This window comes from Dendronephthya gigantea, unplaced genomic scaffold (assembly GCF_004324835.1).
Source record: "Dendronephthya gigantea isolate DGI-Jeju-01 unplaced genomic scaffold, DenGig_1.0 000056F, whole genome shotgun sequence".
NCBI classification, from domain to species: domain Eukaryota; kingdom Metazoa; phylum Cnidaria; class Anthozoa; order Malacalcyonacea; family Nephtheidae; genus Dendronephthya; species Dendronephthya gigantea.
In genome coordinates this window covers 1060138-1073835 of record NW_021163066.1, presented here as the reverse complement: position 1 = coordinate 1073835, position 13698 = coordinate 1060138, and the positions used below count along the sequence as shown (strand labels likewise).

The 13698-nt window shown below is 36.8% G+C and overlaps 2 protein-coding genes across 2 annotated transcripts; one reads left to right on the top strand and one right to left on the bottom strand.

Moving 5' to 3' along the window:
- The first annotated feature begins 2677 nt into the window (after positions 1–2677).
- LOC114529503 lies at positions 2678–4774 on the top strand. Its single transcript, XM_028551316.1, has 2 exons — positions 2678–3207; positions 3514–4774. Exons 1-2 carry the CDS (start codon positions 3159–3161, stop codon positions 4398–4400), a joined length of 936 nt encoding a protein of 311 aa, XP_028407117.1. The 5' UTR covers positions 2678–3158; the 3' UTR covers positions 4401–4774.
- Positions 4775–5079: 305 nt separating this feature from the next.
- Positions 5080–13572, bottom strand: LOC114529400 (structural maintenance of chromosomes protein 5-like). The gene is made up of 31 exons (XM_028551198.1): positions 13427–13572; positions 13265–13326; positions 12633–12712; positions 12482–12534; positions 12244–12349; positions 12054–12116; positions 11798–11860; positions 11547–11618; positions 11288–11428; positions 10856–11017; positions 10624–10757; positions 10427–10502; positions 10189–10306; positions 9846–10000; positions 9615–9728; positions 9344–9438; positions 9121–9253; positions 8966–9013; positions 8737–8798; positions 8547–8613; positions 8342–8443; positions 8157–8224; positions 7911–8034; positions 7652–7774; positions 7431–7556; positions 6793–6942; positions 6634–6695; positions 6295–6406; positions 5919–6104; positions 5722–5817; positions 5080–5518 (listed from the first exon to the last, which is right to left on the bottom strand). Exons 1-31 carry the CDS (start codon positions 13570–13572, stop codon positions 5387–5389), a joined length of 3231 nt encoding a protein of 1076 aa, XP_028406999.1. The 3' UTR covers positions 5080–5386.
- Positions 13573–13698: the final 126 nt, after the last annotated feature.

The following is a 13698-nucleotide window of genomic DNA, read 5'->3' as shown; positions in this document are numbered from 1 at the left end:
TCAAAATTAGAAATTTCTCGAAATTTCTGTGTAAAATACCCATTTGTTTCTTTCGCATGATAACGTATAAAATTAGAATAAAATAGAAAAAAATATCGTCAGCTTGATTATAGCCACACTAGCGAGTATATATAAAGCTAGAAGCTGATTTAAGCTGTTTTCAGAGTGATTTCAGAGTGATATTTGGAACTGGTCATAAAGTATCTGGTCGAGAGAAATTTGAATTAGCCGAAAAGTTTTATATTTTAGTACGGCTCCAATTTTCTCGGCTGTTTCCTTCGGTTTTTTAGATTTTTTAGTCATTTTTTGTTTCTTAACGAATCGCTTTCACATCGTCATAGTGATGCTTGTTTCATATCGTGTTTTCTGTATGACTCTCTGCTGTATTTTCTGCAAAACACGAGGGTCCTGTGGGAAAACTTTTCTCGGATCAATATTTGTGGCTTCCAACAACTTTTGCAAACAGATGTCTTTCTCGTTTTTTTATTCTGTCTGTTATTACTTACCCCCACTATAACCAAATTTCTGTCGCATTCTTAACGACAAAATATATTTTAATTCACTACTTTCCAGTGCTAGCTCTTTATAGCCGCTTTATCAGCCCAGTGAATAGACATTAAGGTAACATAGTGGGATATTTACTTGTTTCAGTAATTTTTTCTTTGATTTGACCCAAAAAACCCTCATTCTTGTTGTTGAAACATGCTTGTCTGGTTGTCGTACGTCCATCATATTTTCTGTTAGCGCAGTTTCTCGGTTTTTCTTTCAATGGTTTGGTGAACATTTTTCTTTGAATATCATGAATTTCTGCTTTAGTGCTTCGTCTCTTGAAGGTTTTTTTTTACAAAAACGCACTTTTACAAATTATTTTAATGGCACAATTCGTTCTGCTCTAAAACTTTGTGTTTATCGCCAGCATTCTGTGCTGTGAGCGACCATGAATGAGCTTTTTTCTTTTCATTTCCTTTTCACAATCATCGGCTTTTTCAAGTTTTGGAATACGCTCTCAACGAATTTCAGCAAATTACTTTATGACCAACCCCTAGTTGTAGATCACTCTTGAAAGATACATACAGGGTTCGTACAGGAATTGAAAATCCTTGAATAAATTTATGGAGAAGCATTTAAAAGTAATTGGATTTCTTTATTCAAAAGTAAAACCTAAACAAATTCAGTATTTCCCTGAGTTTTTTCTCGACCTGTACGAATCCTGCGAAAGTAATTAAGTTAATCAGCGCAAATGTAGCGCGCCCAAATATAGAGGGCATTAGCATATATCACGTTGAATGTAATCACTTAAGTTTGCGCAGTTATTATTAATAGTACAAATATATTATACAAGTTATTCAGTAAAAACCTGCGTTGAAATTGACATTAAAAGGCGAATGTTGAGCGCACGAATCTGCAGATCGGTTGTTTAAAGTTTGACTGGCACTATAACCCTTCATGAGTTAAATCTGAAACAGCAGTGTTTGGATTTGTTTTTCTGCATGGTCTTTTATATTAAAACGTGAGAAATTAAAATTTCTGTTGACCCTGGAATGATTTCTCGATTAGCATGATTAAGATGGTGTAAAGTTTGATGTAAAGATTTAATCCAGTAAATCCAGGATTAAGTCAGCCTAGTTTTAAGCAACCGATCTCGTAGTATATTGAATGAAAGCTAATGCAGTTTTTAATTAATATAAATTAGTATTTCATCTCAATGTATGAGAGATGTTTTAGGAAGCTTACAAGCTTTGCGTTTATAGGTTAAACGGCAGAACTGTCAGTTTTTTTAACTGTAATGTATCGTGATCTGATCTCCTTAGGATAAGTGAAAAACGTTGCGTGAATAATCAAGCAAAAAAGACCAACTCTGTCGTTTTCCGTTGCCCAAAAACGCGAAGCTTAATTTTCTGCGCAATTGATGTAATTAATCAGTAATACAAAAGAACGAAAATTATATAACAATTCGTTCCCATTTCTGTGTGACTGTTTTGTTTCCACGATGGTGCAATTCTAGTGTATAATAATGCACTTTTATGAATCAAGTTGAGAAAAAAGTCAAGCATTGCTCCTTGTCCTTGTGGAAGCATTGCTCCTTGTTCTTCAAGATTGCATAATGTTCATTGATATCCGTTGGCAGTGGGCTGTGGTATGTGGTTTGATATCTGCCTGGTCTCAGCGGATGCCGGGGTTTTTTTTAACTAATTTTGGGAATAGGAAATATTCCAAATTTATAGACAACAAATACCCATCGCAGAGTGACCGTACTTATCGAAAACCGTAACCTAAGGCAACACTTCGCTTGAAATAGTAACTTCTAGCACATATACTAATTTATGGAATAATAAATTTATGACGTCATACCAAGGCACCGACGCTGACCTTGTGTTGGAACAAATATTTTTGTACAAATTTCTGCATGAATAAACCGCTTTTACATTTTACATTATTGCGATTAGCCTGGTTCCAATTTTGGTATTGAAAGGTTGTAAAAATCCTTACTTCTAAGTGGCGAATTACTCTGGGTCATATTTAACAAATAGTGTCCATGGTGTGACGTGTTTATGCACGTTCCCATTGCATCCTGCTGTGTGATTGGCTGCTTGAACACACCCTGAAATCTGATTGGCTGTTGATGACGTCTTCTCTATTTCAGTCGAAGTATTGCACCACAGCCGGCAACAGTTCGCTACAAAAGACGAAGTTGTTTCATTTCTAACACTTCGTTTTCACAGATTTTGTACAAGGAAGGGTTTCGCGTTGGAGACCTTCAAGTTCTTAGCGTTCACCGCTTTCACAAGAGGTTTAGGCACCCGCGAGAGGCGCCTAAATTCGCCAAAACTTTACAGCAAAAAGAACCACCGTTTAAAACGGCAGTTGAACCCGTACTAGCCTTTATAAAAGAGCAAAAAAAATGTACGCACCGGTTGCAGATTTTAAACGCAGAATGGCCTTCTCAAACCAGAGTCGATTGTCCACTGGACATTCGAGAAGACAGTCTATACGAAAGTCTTCAGAACGAGGAACGTTTAATCGAAAAGCCTCAAATCGAAATTCCACAAGAGTTTATTGCAGACGAGATCGAATACAATTTACCCTCGACTACGAAACAAGAAGCGAAGCTAAAAGTTCACAAGAAAACGAAATTCGAGGGCCTAGCCTTCACAAAGATGGACAATATCTTCTTTGGGGATCTGGATGGTCCATTTGATTTAGAAGGTGAGAGGAAAAATCGGCATTTTGTTCAAATATTGACAATTCATTCATTGCTTATGTTTGATTATTATGTCACTATGGGAATGTTCTGATTGTAAAATGAATACATTTTAGAATAAATGCAACAGAAAATTGCAATTACTGCCTTAAATTTGTAACAAATCTGTTAGATTTTTAAGACATGATTCTAAAACATTCAATTGTCACATCATCACACAAGTTCTATAAATATCACGTTTGCTCTGGTATTAGAAATAAGAAAAATGAGAGGTAAACTTATTTGAGATGTTCCATTCATTTTTTCCATAGATATATTCCCGGATGACCCATGGATTGAAAATACAGATGTCCCTGTACAAAATCTTGAAATACCGGAGCACAGTGTGGTAACCGCACGAGAAGTCTTAGAAGAAACAATTCTATCACCTGATGTAAACGTGCAGAGCACAGTAGTAGAAGAAACTGATCATTTCTTCTCTGAACAATTTATAAACCTGGCTACAATGGAGTCTAATGTGAACTCTCTCGCCGCTGATCCTATGGCTGGTTTTGAGGCCACGGATAACATGATCATGCGAAATTTTGAAGAGTTGCTAGCTAATGTGAAACAGGATGTTCCTGAGTTCACATACGAAGCTTCTTCTCAGCTTCAAAATTTCCACGTTCATGTTTCTCCAGAGCCTGAAAATGACCTCACTGCAGCGGTGGTCCCAGATGTGATGATTGCTGAGAATGTACCTTCCCTTCCTGAAAGTCCTACCGACACCACCAATTCTGGTGTGTTCGCAAATGATTTCTCCCTTGACTTGAATCAACTTGATCCAGCAATTGTGAAACTGTTAGAAAACCTTGAAAGATCTGAAGATACAACTGTCAAACCTGACAGCAAAAAGAGGCCTCTCGTGGAAGTCGAGGAGCCTGTTGACACTGTTCCTGCAAGCAAGAAGACAAAGTCGCAATCATGTAGTTCTGAAGAGCGTGTTCCTGACAAAATTGCTGTGAGGAGAATGAAGAACAATGAAGCCTCTCGTGTCTGTAGAGCCTCCAGGAAGGCAAGACACAATGACTTGTTTGATCAGGAGAAAAAGCTTACAATTGAAAACAAAGAGCTGGCTGCGAAGGTGAAGGAATTATCAGCAACTGTAGAATACCTCAGAAATCATTTGGTTGTCAAATTAAGTGGACGGTGCAATTAATTTAGCCAGTAGAAATATGATCAAAATTACAATTAGAATTCTGTATAATATTTATCATTGACTGTGCATGATTCTGTGTGTTATATAGTTTCAGAAGAAGTCAATGGTAAATATTATGTGGATCAATAGTCGACAAACCACTGTAACGTACATATAATCACAAACGAACAAAAAAAACGACAAAAAAACAACAAAACGAAAAGACAAAAAAAGGACAAGACAAAACAAAACAAAACAAAAAAATATATGCACAATTAGTCTAGAATCATGCCAAAGGCATTTTAGTTGTTTTGAACTTGTGTAAAGTCATTCTTATGTTCTTATTACTACCAATTTCTGTAACAAATTTTTCAAAATATACTCTCATAACTTTATCCTTGTTTTTTTTATCATTTTGTGGGGATATTTTGACTAACAATGAACTAGCTCAGGTGTACAAAGTCCAGCAAAAAAACTCAGCTTTTGGCCCTGTGCTTATGCCAATGAATTGTACGGAACTTGGGAGGGTAAATGGGGGTTTAAGTTCCTCTTCAATAAACAACAATAACAGGTTCATTAATGACGCATAGAAAAACCAATATCCTAGTGTTTGTTTACTCCAGTACACCTAAACTGCATAGATAATGCTCGAGATAATGAATGCTTGATTTGCAATGTGTCTAAAAAGTCACAATCTCTGAACAAAATTTATTTAACAACATAACTTTATAAAATATTTTGTATAAAAAAGGCTGATTTCTTGTCCATCAGATATAAAACACCCCTCCACAAATATCTATACACTTTGCGTTCTATACAATCTGAAATAACTGAACAAAACTATGAATCTATGATCAACATAACATGTATTACTTAGGATGCTCATTGTTCAAATGTACATATAACAAACATGGCAGCCTTAAATATTAAGAGAAAATGCTACATGCAAATAAAATATAATAACAAAGGGACTGGGGTTATTTAAAATGGGAACTGTTGTAGCTTTCTCAATGATCCAAGTTCTTGGAAGCAGATTTGATCATTCTCCTCATGTTCCACTTATCGTGTTTCAACATCCAATGACCATTGTAGACAAAGAGGATGGTCATCTTGTCAGAGTAATGTAGGTCTGGTAATAACTATAGAAAATAAAAACAATTTATTCAACATACAATATTCTTCATAGAGTATGCCGTATCGTATGTACCATAATGTATTGAATTATACCATGATATACCTCAACATACCATATGATACCATGCTGTACTATATACATAACACAGTACAGCTAGCATTACCATAACATATCCAGACCCATAAAAACTATAACTCACTTACTCACCTTTGGTGACATGAGGAAGTGCTGTGGTGTATTTGGTCTTGAGGATGTCTCAACCATCAACTCAAAAACCTTTCGTTCATTGGTTGGATCCATACCCTGGTGAAGAAAATCTGGTTAAAACCTTAGCTTGGTTCGTGGTTGCAAAGAGTCAACTCGTATAACTGAAGTTTGATCATAATTCTTCCAGTAAACAGTACCTGGTTAATCTCATCCACCACTCGGAATGGACACTTTGTCAGCTCTTGTAAAGACATCAGGTACAAAATAGTTGAGACGCTTTTTTCTCCTCCACTTTGATGAAATTGAGTTAAAACATGAAGGCTGTCTTTTGCTCGAAATTTCACTTTGATTTCCACCCCGTATTTCTCATAATTCTCTTCGCCCTACGTATTAAAAGATAGGACAAGTTAAGCAGAAAATCAGGCCAGTTTTCTTTCGAAAAAATGCTGAAACTTTACAGCCACATGCTTGTGTGTGTATGCGCATTATGAGAAGTGGTATAAATGTAGGTTGTTCACCAGTTTATGGTATGACCCATTATTCCATATCTTTGAGTTTCAAACACTTCAGTACCTGGTCAGTTCCAGTGGCAAGTGAAACCTCGCCAGCGCATTGCAATTTTCGGAAAAATCCAACAAACTTCTCATTAATTCTCGCCAGGAGTTCGTTTAGCGGCGTCAACCACCTACACAAACATCGTGAAACAACCAGTTTCGGTGAATAAAACAAAAAAAACATTACGACCATCTTTAATATAAAAATCGAAACACAAAACTCAAAAGGTCAGTTTCACTTTTGAAATCATCGTGAATTATACAAAACATATTTTCTTTTACCATCCTGATTTCATCTTCCAACAGAAAGAAAATCGCTTCAATTCTCATCGCGATAAAGCGCGTACAATGCTCTTACCTTTCTTTCAACGACTCGAGTTGGTTGTCCTTGTTTTTTATTTCGTCCGAGCTGTTTGCAATCTAAAAACAAATTCATCTCCTGGTCAAAACCAATCTGGCTGTTCTCGGGTATAAGTCGTCATAACGAGAGGTATTTTACAAAGGATTGAATACTTACTATTTCAGTCAGTTCCTCAATTTCTTTTTTTCTTCGTTCGTAATCTCTAATGACCTGAGGGTTCGTCTGGTAGTTGCAATCAGCTTTAGCTTTCTCACTATGAATCATGTCTTCTATTTCTTGAACGGTATTCGGGTAGGTTTTAAAAAGCTGCAAGTTGAAGATGCACTTTTTAAAGGTTTGATGATAAAGTTATTTTTCTACCTTAGCCCAGGCCTGGATTGCAAGCGAGAACAGAAAAACGTGCGCGCGCAAACTTCAATATGTTCAAGGAATGTTCTTTGAGATTCTCAAATAGACCGCGTTTATTCTTTAGAATAAAGCAAAGTAACAATTGTGCTTTTAAGAACATTCCAAAATGTAACAAAAAGGTTCCAAAATGGAACAAAGATAATTGTTGCAAAAAAGTCTCAAAAGTGTAGCAAGCGTGGGAAATAATCAATTAGAATTTTTGCCGTGCGAAAAGAACGTTTCGCGTGAGAAAAGAACGTTTTGTGCGAAAAAAGAACGTCTTGTGTGGGAAAAGAACGTTTTGCGTAAAGGAAACACTGTGAAATAATCAAATATTGCTTACGACAACAGGATTATCTTGATGGTTTAAAAAAGGAGTGTATATTAGTTGCGGTGTTCTGACAGACCTCTTTATAGTCATCAGATAAATCTGATCCTTCAGGCGTGTCTGTTGCTCTCTGTGCGACTCTCAACTGCTGTTTCGCTCTTTTACGAACCGTTTCGTATTCCTCTTTGACAATCTCAAACTCGTTCTAAATATGATGGAAATGAGAGAGAGGATTATTTAAGGACAATTGTAAACGCCATGCAGAGGTCAATCTAATCAACCCTCAACTGAATGGCGTACCTCTAAACCCACGAGTTGTTCGTTAGCCTGGCGAATTTCTGCATCAACATTTGCCTGTTCCATCATAGCCTTCGACGTTCTCATGCCGATTAGAACCCTTTCTTTCGAGACATCGAGACATTTCTAAAGAAATGAAACACAGTTTGGCATTGAATTGTATTCTTTCTGTGCGATTTCTCGCATTGTATTGCTGTGCCTGTAGATAAGATGGATCTACATAGCGGTTTATATTAGGACGGCCTGTGAAACGCAGAAGCACCTTGGCTTGGGTTAGCACTTTCCCCGCTGTATCAACTCTTTCTTTGTTCAGTTTCTGAATTTCTGAATTGATTCGTTCCTTCTCCGTCGCGATGTCAGGCATTTCCGTCTTCTTCAACTCGATACTAAAGAAAAGAAATATTTTGCAAACTGCTTCCTTCAAGAAACAGCAGACATATACAAATGCTAGGAATGATACACAGAACATGCTGTTGTATGATTCACGTATTTTCATGATCAAACAAACCTTCTTTCCTTGCTTTCAATTTGGTTCAAAACTGTTTTGTGTCGAGTCTGTTTCTGTTGAAGATCTTTCTGAAAAAGCAAGTTCAATGCAGCACAGTAAAATTGTCAAACTTTCCAAAAACCTACACCAGGCAAGTTTACGAGAGTGTTGGAAACTGCGGTTAGGTTAAGGGGAAACTCATTTACCTTTTCATTTCGAAGTTTCTCCAATCTCGCTCGTTCATTTTTGTCAGCAGTCAAAAGAAGTTTCATGTTTTCCTCAATTTCGCTGATAGTTCTCTCGATTTCCTAGATTCAGGGATGGTATAAGAGGTGACATGTTTGGATAATGTGGATTAGAATGTCGGTACATTTCTCAAAGCTGTGCTGTACACAAATATGAATTTCATACTTGTTTTTCGAGTTCAAGTCGTCTCTTCTGTTCTAAATCGACAGAAATGCTGAAAATCATCGCATCTCTGAAAGGATGGAAAAGCAGTTTAGTTTAATACCGCTACCATTGAGTGCCTTCAAACTGTACATTAGAAATGTTCCATGAGTGATAAATCACATGCAAAGTGCTAGTGAAAAAAAAGACTTACTTTACAGTTGATGTGGCTGTTGACTTTTCACGATTGCCATAACGTGAGGTTTTCACAACGTACTGAACAAGAAAAGATTAAATTTGTTTCATTTCAGTTGAATCTTAGCAAGACACATTTAGGGAGGATTTTGGTTACCAACTGCATGTACAGCTGGAGTCGGTGCTTCTGACCATTACCGTTCAGTAAAAATATCTGGTGTCAGATATTAAGTACTTGAAAATAGTACCTTCAACGTCGGTGTGTAAAAATGCCATAAACCAGAGTTCCCTATGACCTAGAACCAAACAAAATCAATAAGTAATTGGTAGCATAGACACCGCATATCTTTTGCATCGTTTTTCGTCCACACCACTGTTTCTGATGACTAAATCAACGTATTACCTCATCAGCGTGTTTATCCGTGTACTCAGTTCCCAAAGGAATCTCGTGAATTCTACAATTCTCGCATAAATATCTCATAACAGCATCTGGCGCTGTAAACAACTCGTTTAGATAATGAAGAAATCCCCATCGTCTAAAGAAGGTAAAATTTAACGTGATGGAAGAAGTAAATACCAATCTCGTGAAGAATATATACAAGTGTTATGACTTCTGAATCACATACTTGATTTGGTCGATGGTTTTCCTGGGTTTAAAGCTGGCGAGCGGTGTATCTGGAGGAGCAACGGCATTTACTCTCAATGATTGCTTGTCTCGAACCTAAGAGAAATATAAACTGGTTTGTTTTTCGACCAATTCTGGTGGATAGCTCTATCAGTTCTAGAACTATTCTTCCTAGAGGTCCAGTAAGGATCATCATTTATCGAAATAAACCTACAGCACATTTCTTTACACGAAGTTAAGGTAAAATTACATCGAAAGTTCAGCAAGCGTACCTCCGATAAAAACAGCTGTAAATCTTTTCTTGTTTCACAGACAAACGCTCTCATATCGTTACCAGAGACAACCATCTCGAGAAATTTCGCATCTTCCAAGCGGTTCATGTTGACCTACACACAATGGATTGAAATCTTGTTTTGTATTCTACAGTTATACGTCTCTGAAGGACGTCAAACACAGTACTTAGTAGAACTGTAATCTTTCAGGGGAATGCCAGCTTGACTTACCAAAAGCATTATAGGTTCATGGACGGGGTTGTCAAACTTGTGTTGGTTTTCCCGCAGCCACAAGACTGCATTGTACGTGTCCTTATAGTGCGTTCTGAGGAACTCTAAACGCTGGTTTTTCTTGTCTTCAAGACGATCTAACCGCTCTCTGACGCCTGAAAATTATACAAATTGATGAACGCGATGAACTTATATAAGTCTATCACCACTCCAGCTCTGTAATCGGTTGATAAACCCTATCATTGATATGCCGGAGTGATTGATCTTTGAAGTGAAAACAACAGTCTATACCAATTCATTGTTTGTTTTTCACGGGAAACCCTCGTTGATGAAAGCCACTTACTTTTCAATTGAATTCCAGCGCTGCCTTTTTCATCTTTGAGATTTGCTGCGTCCGTTTGAATCTTGTTGATTTGCTGTTGAAGTGTCCGACCTTCATTGTTGATTTCCGCCAAACGAGGCTATGGTGAAAAACGATGTAAATAAAGAAAAGGCAGGAAAAGTAGGATTCGCTGGCTTCCTGAAGTGATTCTTGTAGCTTCAAACCATATTTCATCGCAAAGCACTGTAACTTAAATCACCTGAAACGTTTCGGGTCCTGGAAGAGTTTCCAATTCGTTTTTCAAACCCTGAACAAAATTTTCCAGAGCTGTGATTCTAGCAAAAAAAAACACGAAAATAATTGGTTTCGCTGAAGTAAAAAGTGACCTTAATCCTATACTAAATTTTTGTCAATTTTAAGTTCTAATTTAAACTTCGACCGCCGGCAATTGGTTACTTTTTTTGTATGTTTTTCTGTTCTTGAACCATTCCTTTTAGTTCGTTTTCCATGTCTTTGACTTTGTCAACCGATTCTTCGAGTTTCTCTTTCTTGTTTTTCAAATTCTGGTGGGCCTGTCTACCTTTTTCACCCTGGAAATAAAATCGAAGTAAGCCAGTGATCATGCTTTCCAACCACAAAGTTTTGCTCGTTGGCAATTTTCAATCAAAAATACAACGTTTAAAATTACCAGTTTACGATTCTCTTCGTTTTGTTCTTGAACTTTTTTCGTGGCCTCGTTTTTCTTCTTCTCCAAAGGAGCGTTTTGTTTTTTAGTTTGATCAATAACTTGCTTGATTTCATCACGTTTTTGTTTCTTTTCGATAAATTGTTTCCTCAATTCTTCATATTCCTAAACCAGAAAAGGAATTATTGAATTTCATTTCTTGAATTTCATCTCTACAAATCCTGGGTTAATCGGTATTTTCTTGTTGAAAACTCGCAGAACTTAATGTATGAAGAGTGAGCTTTTTACAGCCAGGACAGGAGGTCAGGTTTTTTCCTGGGTAGTCCAGCATCTTCTCACACTAGTCAATGCTGATATGGTTAGTTGACCTGACTACATCCAAGTTAACCTAAACCTCTTATATCAAAACTGTGTTCTCTCAAAAACAACACTCACAGCCCATGGTTTCTTCTTTTCCAAGACTCGAATCTTCTCCAAATGTTTTTCTCTTTCTTGATAGCGTTTAACTTCATGTTCCAGTCGGCTGTTTTGCTGTTGGAGTTTCTCTAAATATTCCTTCTTTTCTGTCAATGATGCCTTAAAGTTCAGTAAAGTCCAATTATTTGGAAATACATACATTTGGCATACATATAATACTGTAAACTTTGGGGAAAAGCATTTAAAAAATGGTATATGAACATTTAAAATTTCACACCTCCATGTCTTTTCCTTTCTTTCCAAGAACAACAAGATCTTGGTGGTTTTGCCACATGTCAGGTGGGCCAACCTAAAATGATGTAGCATATTTCTAAAGTTCACCCACAGATTGAGGAAATAAGTGTGTTTATAAGTTATGAAGCAATCTGCAATATGTTTGGTAGGCAAAAATAATGTGATGGTTGTAACTCTTTTATATTTTTCTTTTGATGTGATTCAAGTGATCTGATGTTGAGTTATAATACTTACAGCTTTTTCGGTGGCAACTAACAATTCCTGGGGTGACATCTTTGCAAACTCAACAACCTTTTCCTAGAGATATATTAGCAAATATGAAGATGGCCCACGAGACATAAATGCTTTCATTTTATAATTTTATCAAATATATACAATTAAATCAATGTCTTGTACACCAGACATAAATAACATGATAACAAATTGCTTTCAGGACAAATAAATGAGCAGAAACCATAAAAAATAATAGAGGTGCAATACAGCAACTAACCTGGGGTAGGAATTGACACAAATTGTTGATCTGAATGTTCAATTCACTCACCAAATCCTGAATCTGATAGGGTCATAGGGAGAAGGGAAATTGTAGAATCTTGGCACGTTTTGATGATACATATTGTGTATTCAATGAATAATGATAGCTAGTACATAAGGGCAATCTGATTTTTCTATTCTATACATACTGCTTTCTGAGGAACAGCTTTTCTGTTGAGTTGCCAAGTGGATTTGTTTTCCCTGGTAATTTGCCGTTCAATGATATAGTTTCCTTTGCCCTGTTGTGAATTGTATCTAGGAGTGAGGATGAAGATGATGTTTTGTGTGTAAAAATTAGTGTATCGAGAAGCTGGGTATCAATGCAAGAACTGAAATAAAGGACGTTAGAAAGCTCTGATGTAGTTTGATTCAATGATTATGACTTACAATTCGAGCTCAACTGATCCATGTGCTTCACCATGTTTTACAAATTCACCAACCTGTAATATTGTTTTTCATTGCAAAATGTTTAAAACCTTAAGCAGTTGATCTCATATGAAGTAACTAATGGTTAGTCACACAAAAGGCATTCACTCACATTGTCGGCTCGCCCAAGGAGCTTTGGGGAGCCAGCAAGGCCAAGACATATTGCACAAACAAGAGAGGATTTGCCACTACCTGATGAAAGACAACTGTAATATCAGTGACCTCCCACAGATCATTTTTGTGTGAGTAAACGTATGTGTGGTAGGTCAGTTGTATATAGCCTGTTGGTTGACAATGTACCTAGGTAGGAGCGTCACTGCTCTGTCTAATGGCAGTTTTAATTATAATACTGGCGAAACTTCAATTGGGTTAAAACTATTTTTTTATCAACTTACAAAATGAACAGAGCAACCGTAGAGTTGAATCACATTGAAAAAGTAATTTGAAAGAAATTTTTTGAAGAATAGAAATGGCATTAGTGGGGCTTGAACCCCAGGTTTTGGGGTCTACAGACACATGCCTTAACAACTGTGCTAGTGACAAATTACTAAATTCTACTGCATAGAATAAGCACTTGATATATCTAAGTATAAAAATTCTGGTATAAAATTATCTGCTTTTGTTCAGTCATATCTGCTATCATAAAATTATCTGCTTTTGTTCTTTTGCTATGCATAATTTCCTACCAGCTTCACTATAATTATTTAAGACATTAATTATCATATATCAGTGCGATAATCTCACCATTCGGTCCTAATATTACATTCAGACTTGCTCCTGGGAAATACTCGCATTCATCATACGTGCTATAAAACGACAACTGCATCAAAATAATTGCTTTTAAACACTTCCTCGCTGACACAAGAGTCAACCTGGTCTAACGGCGCAATATTCACGGCAACTTACAGAAATCTGACGAGTTTCATACGCACAATCGAGCCATGATAGTGCGTGTTTTCTGAAATAAGATTGTGAAGAAGGTGGGAATTTTTGACCTTCATCGCGCCGTTTTGCGAGCTTTTCTTTCTGCGTTTATTTACCACTTCAGCCATCTTGTCTTTATCATTCATTTATTCACCATCTGCGCGCTTTCCCGCGTTAATAAAGAACCGGAAAACACAAAAAGGAAGTGAAAAACAGCGGATGGAAAAAGCTCAGATGTCTTTCGAACTCCCCCG

What these genes read in the sequence shown, in the direction of transcription:
- LOC114529503 (XM_028551316.1), top strand. Translation starts at nt 3,159, where the DNA reads ATGGACAATATCTTCTTTGGGGATCTGGATGGTCCATTTGATTTAGAA. An exon ending in TGGTCCATTTGATTTAGAAG is followed by an intron (nt 3,208 to 3,513) that starts GTGAGAGGAAAA and finishes TTTTTTCCATAG; the next exon opens with ATATATTCCCGGATGACCCA.
- LOC114529400 (XM_028551198.1), bottom strand. Translation starts at nt 13,572, where the DNA reads ATGGCTGAAGTGGTAAATAAACGCAGAAAGAAAAGCTCGCAAAACGGC. An exon ending in CAGAAAAACATACAAAAAAA is followed by an intron (nt 10,503 to 10,623) that starts GTAACCAATTGC and finishes TTTTTTTGCTAG; the next exon opens with AATCACAGCTCTGGAAAATT. An exon ending in AACAACTCGTGGGTTTAGAG is followed by an intron (nt 7,557 to 7,651) that starts GTACGCCATTCA and finishes CATCATATTTAG; the next exon opens with AACGAGTTTGAGATTGTCAA.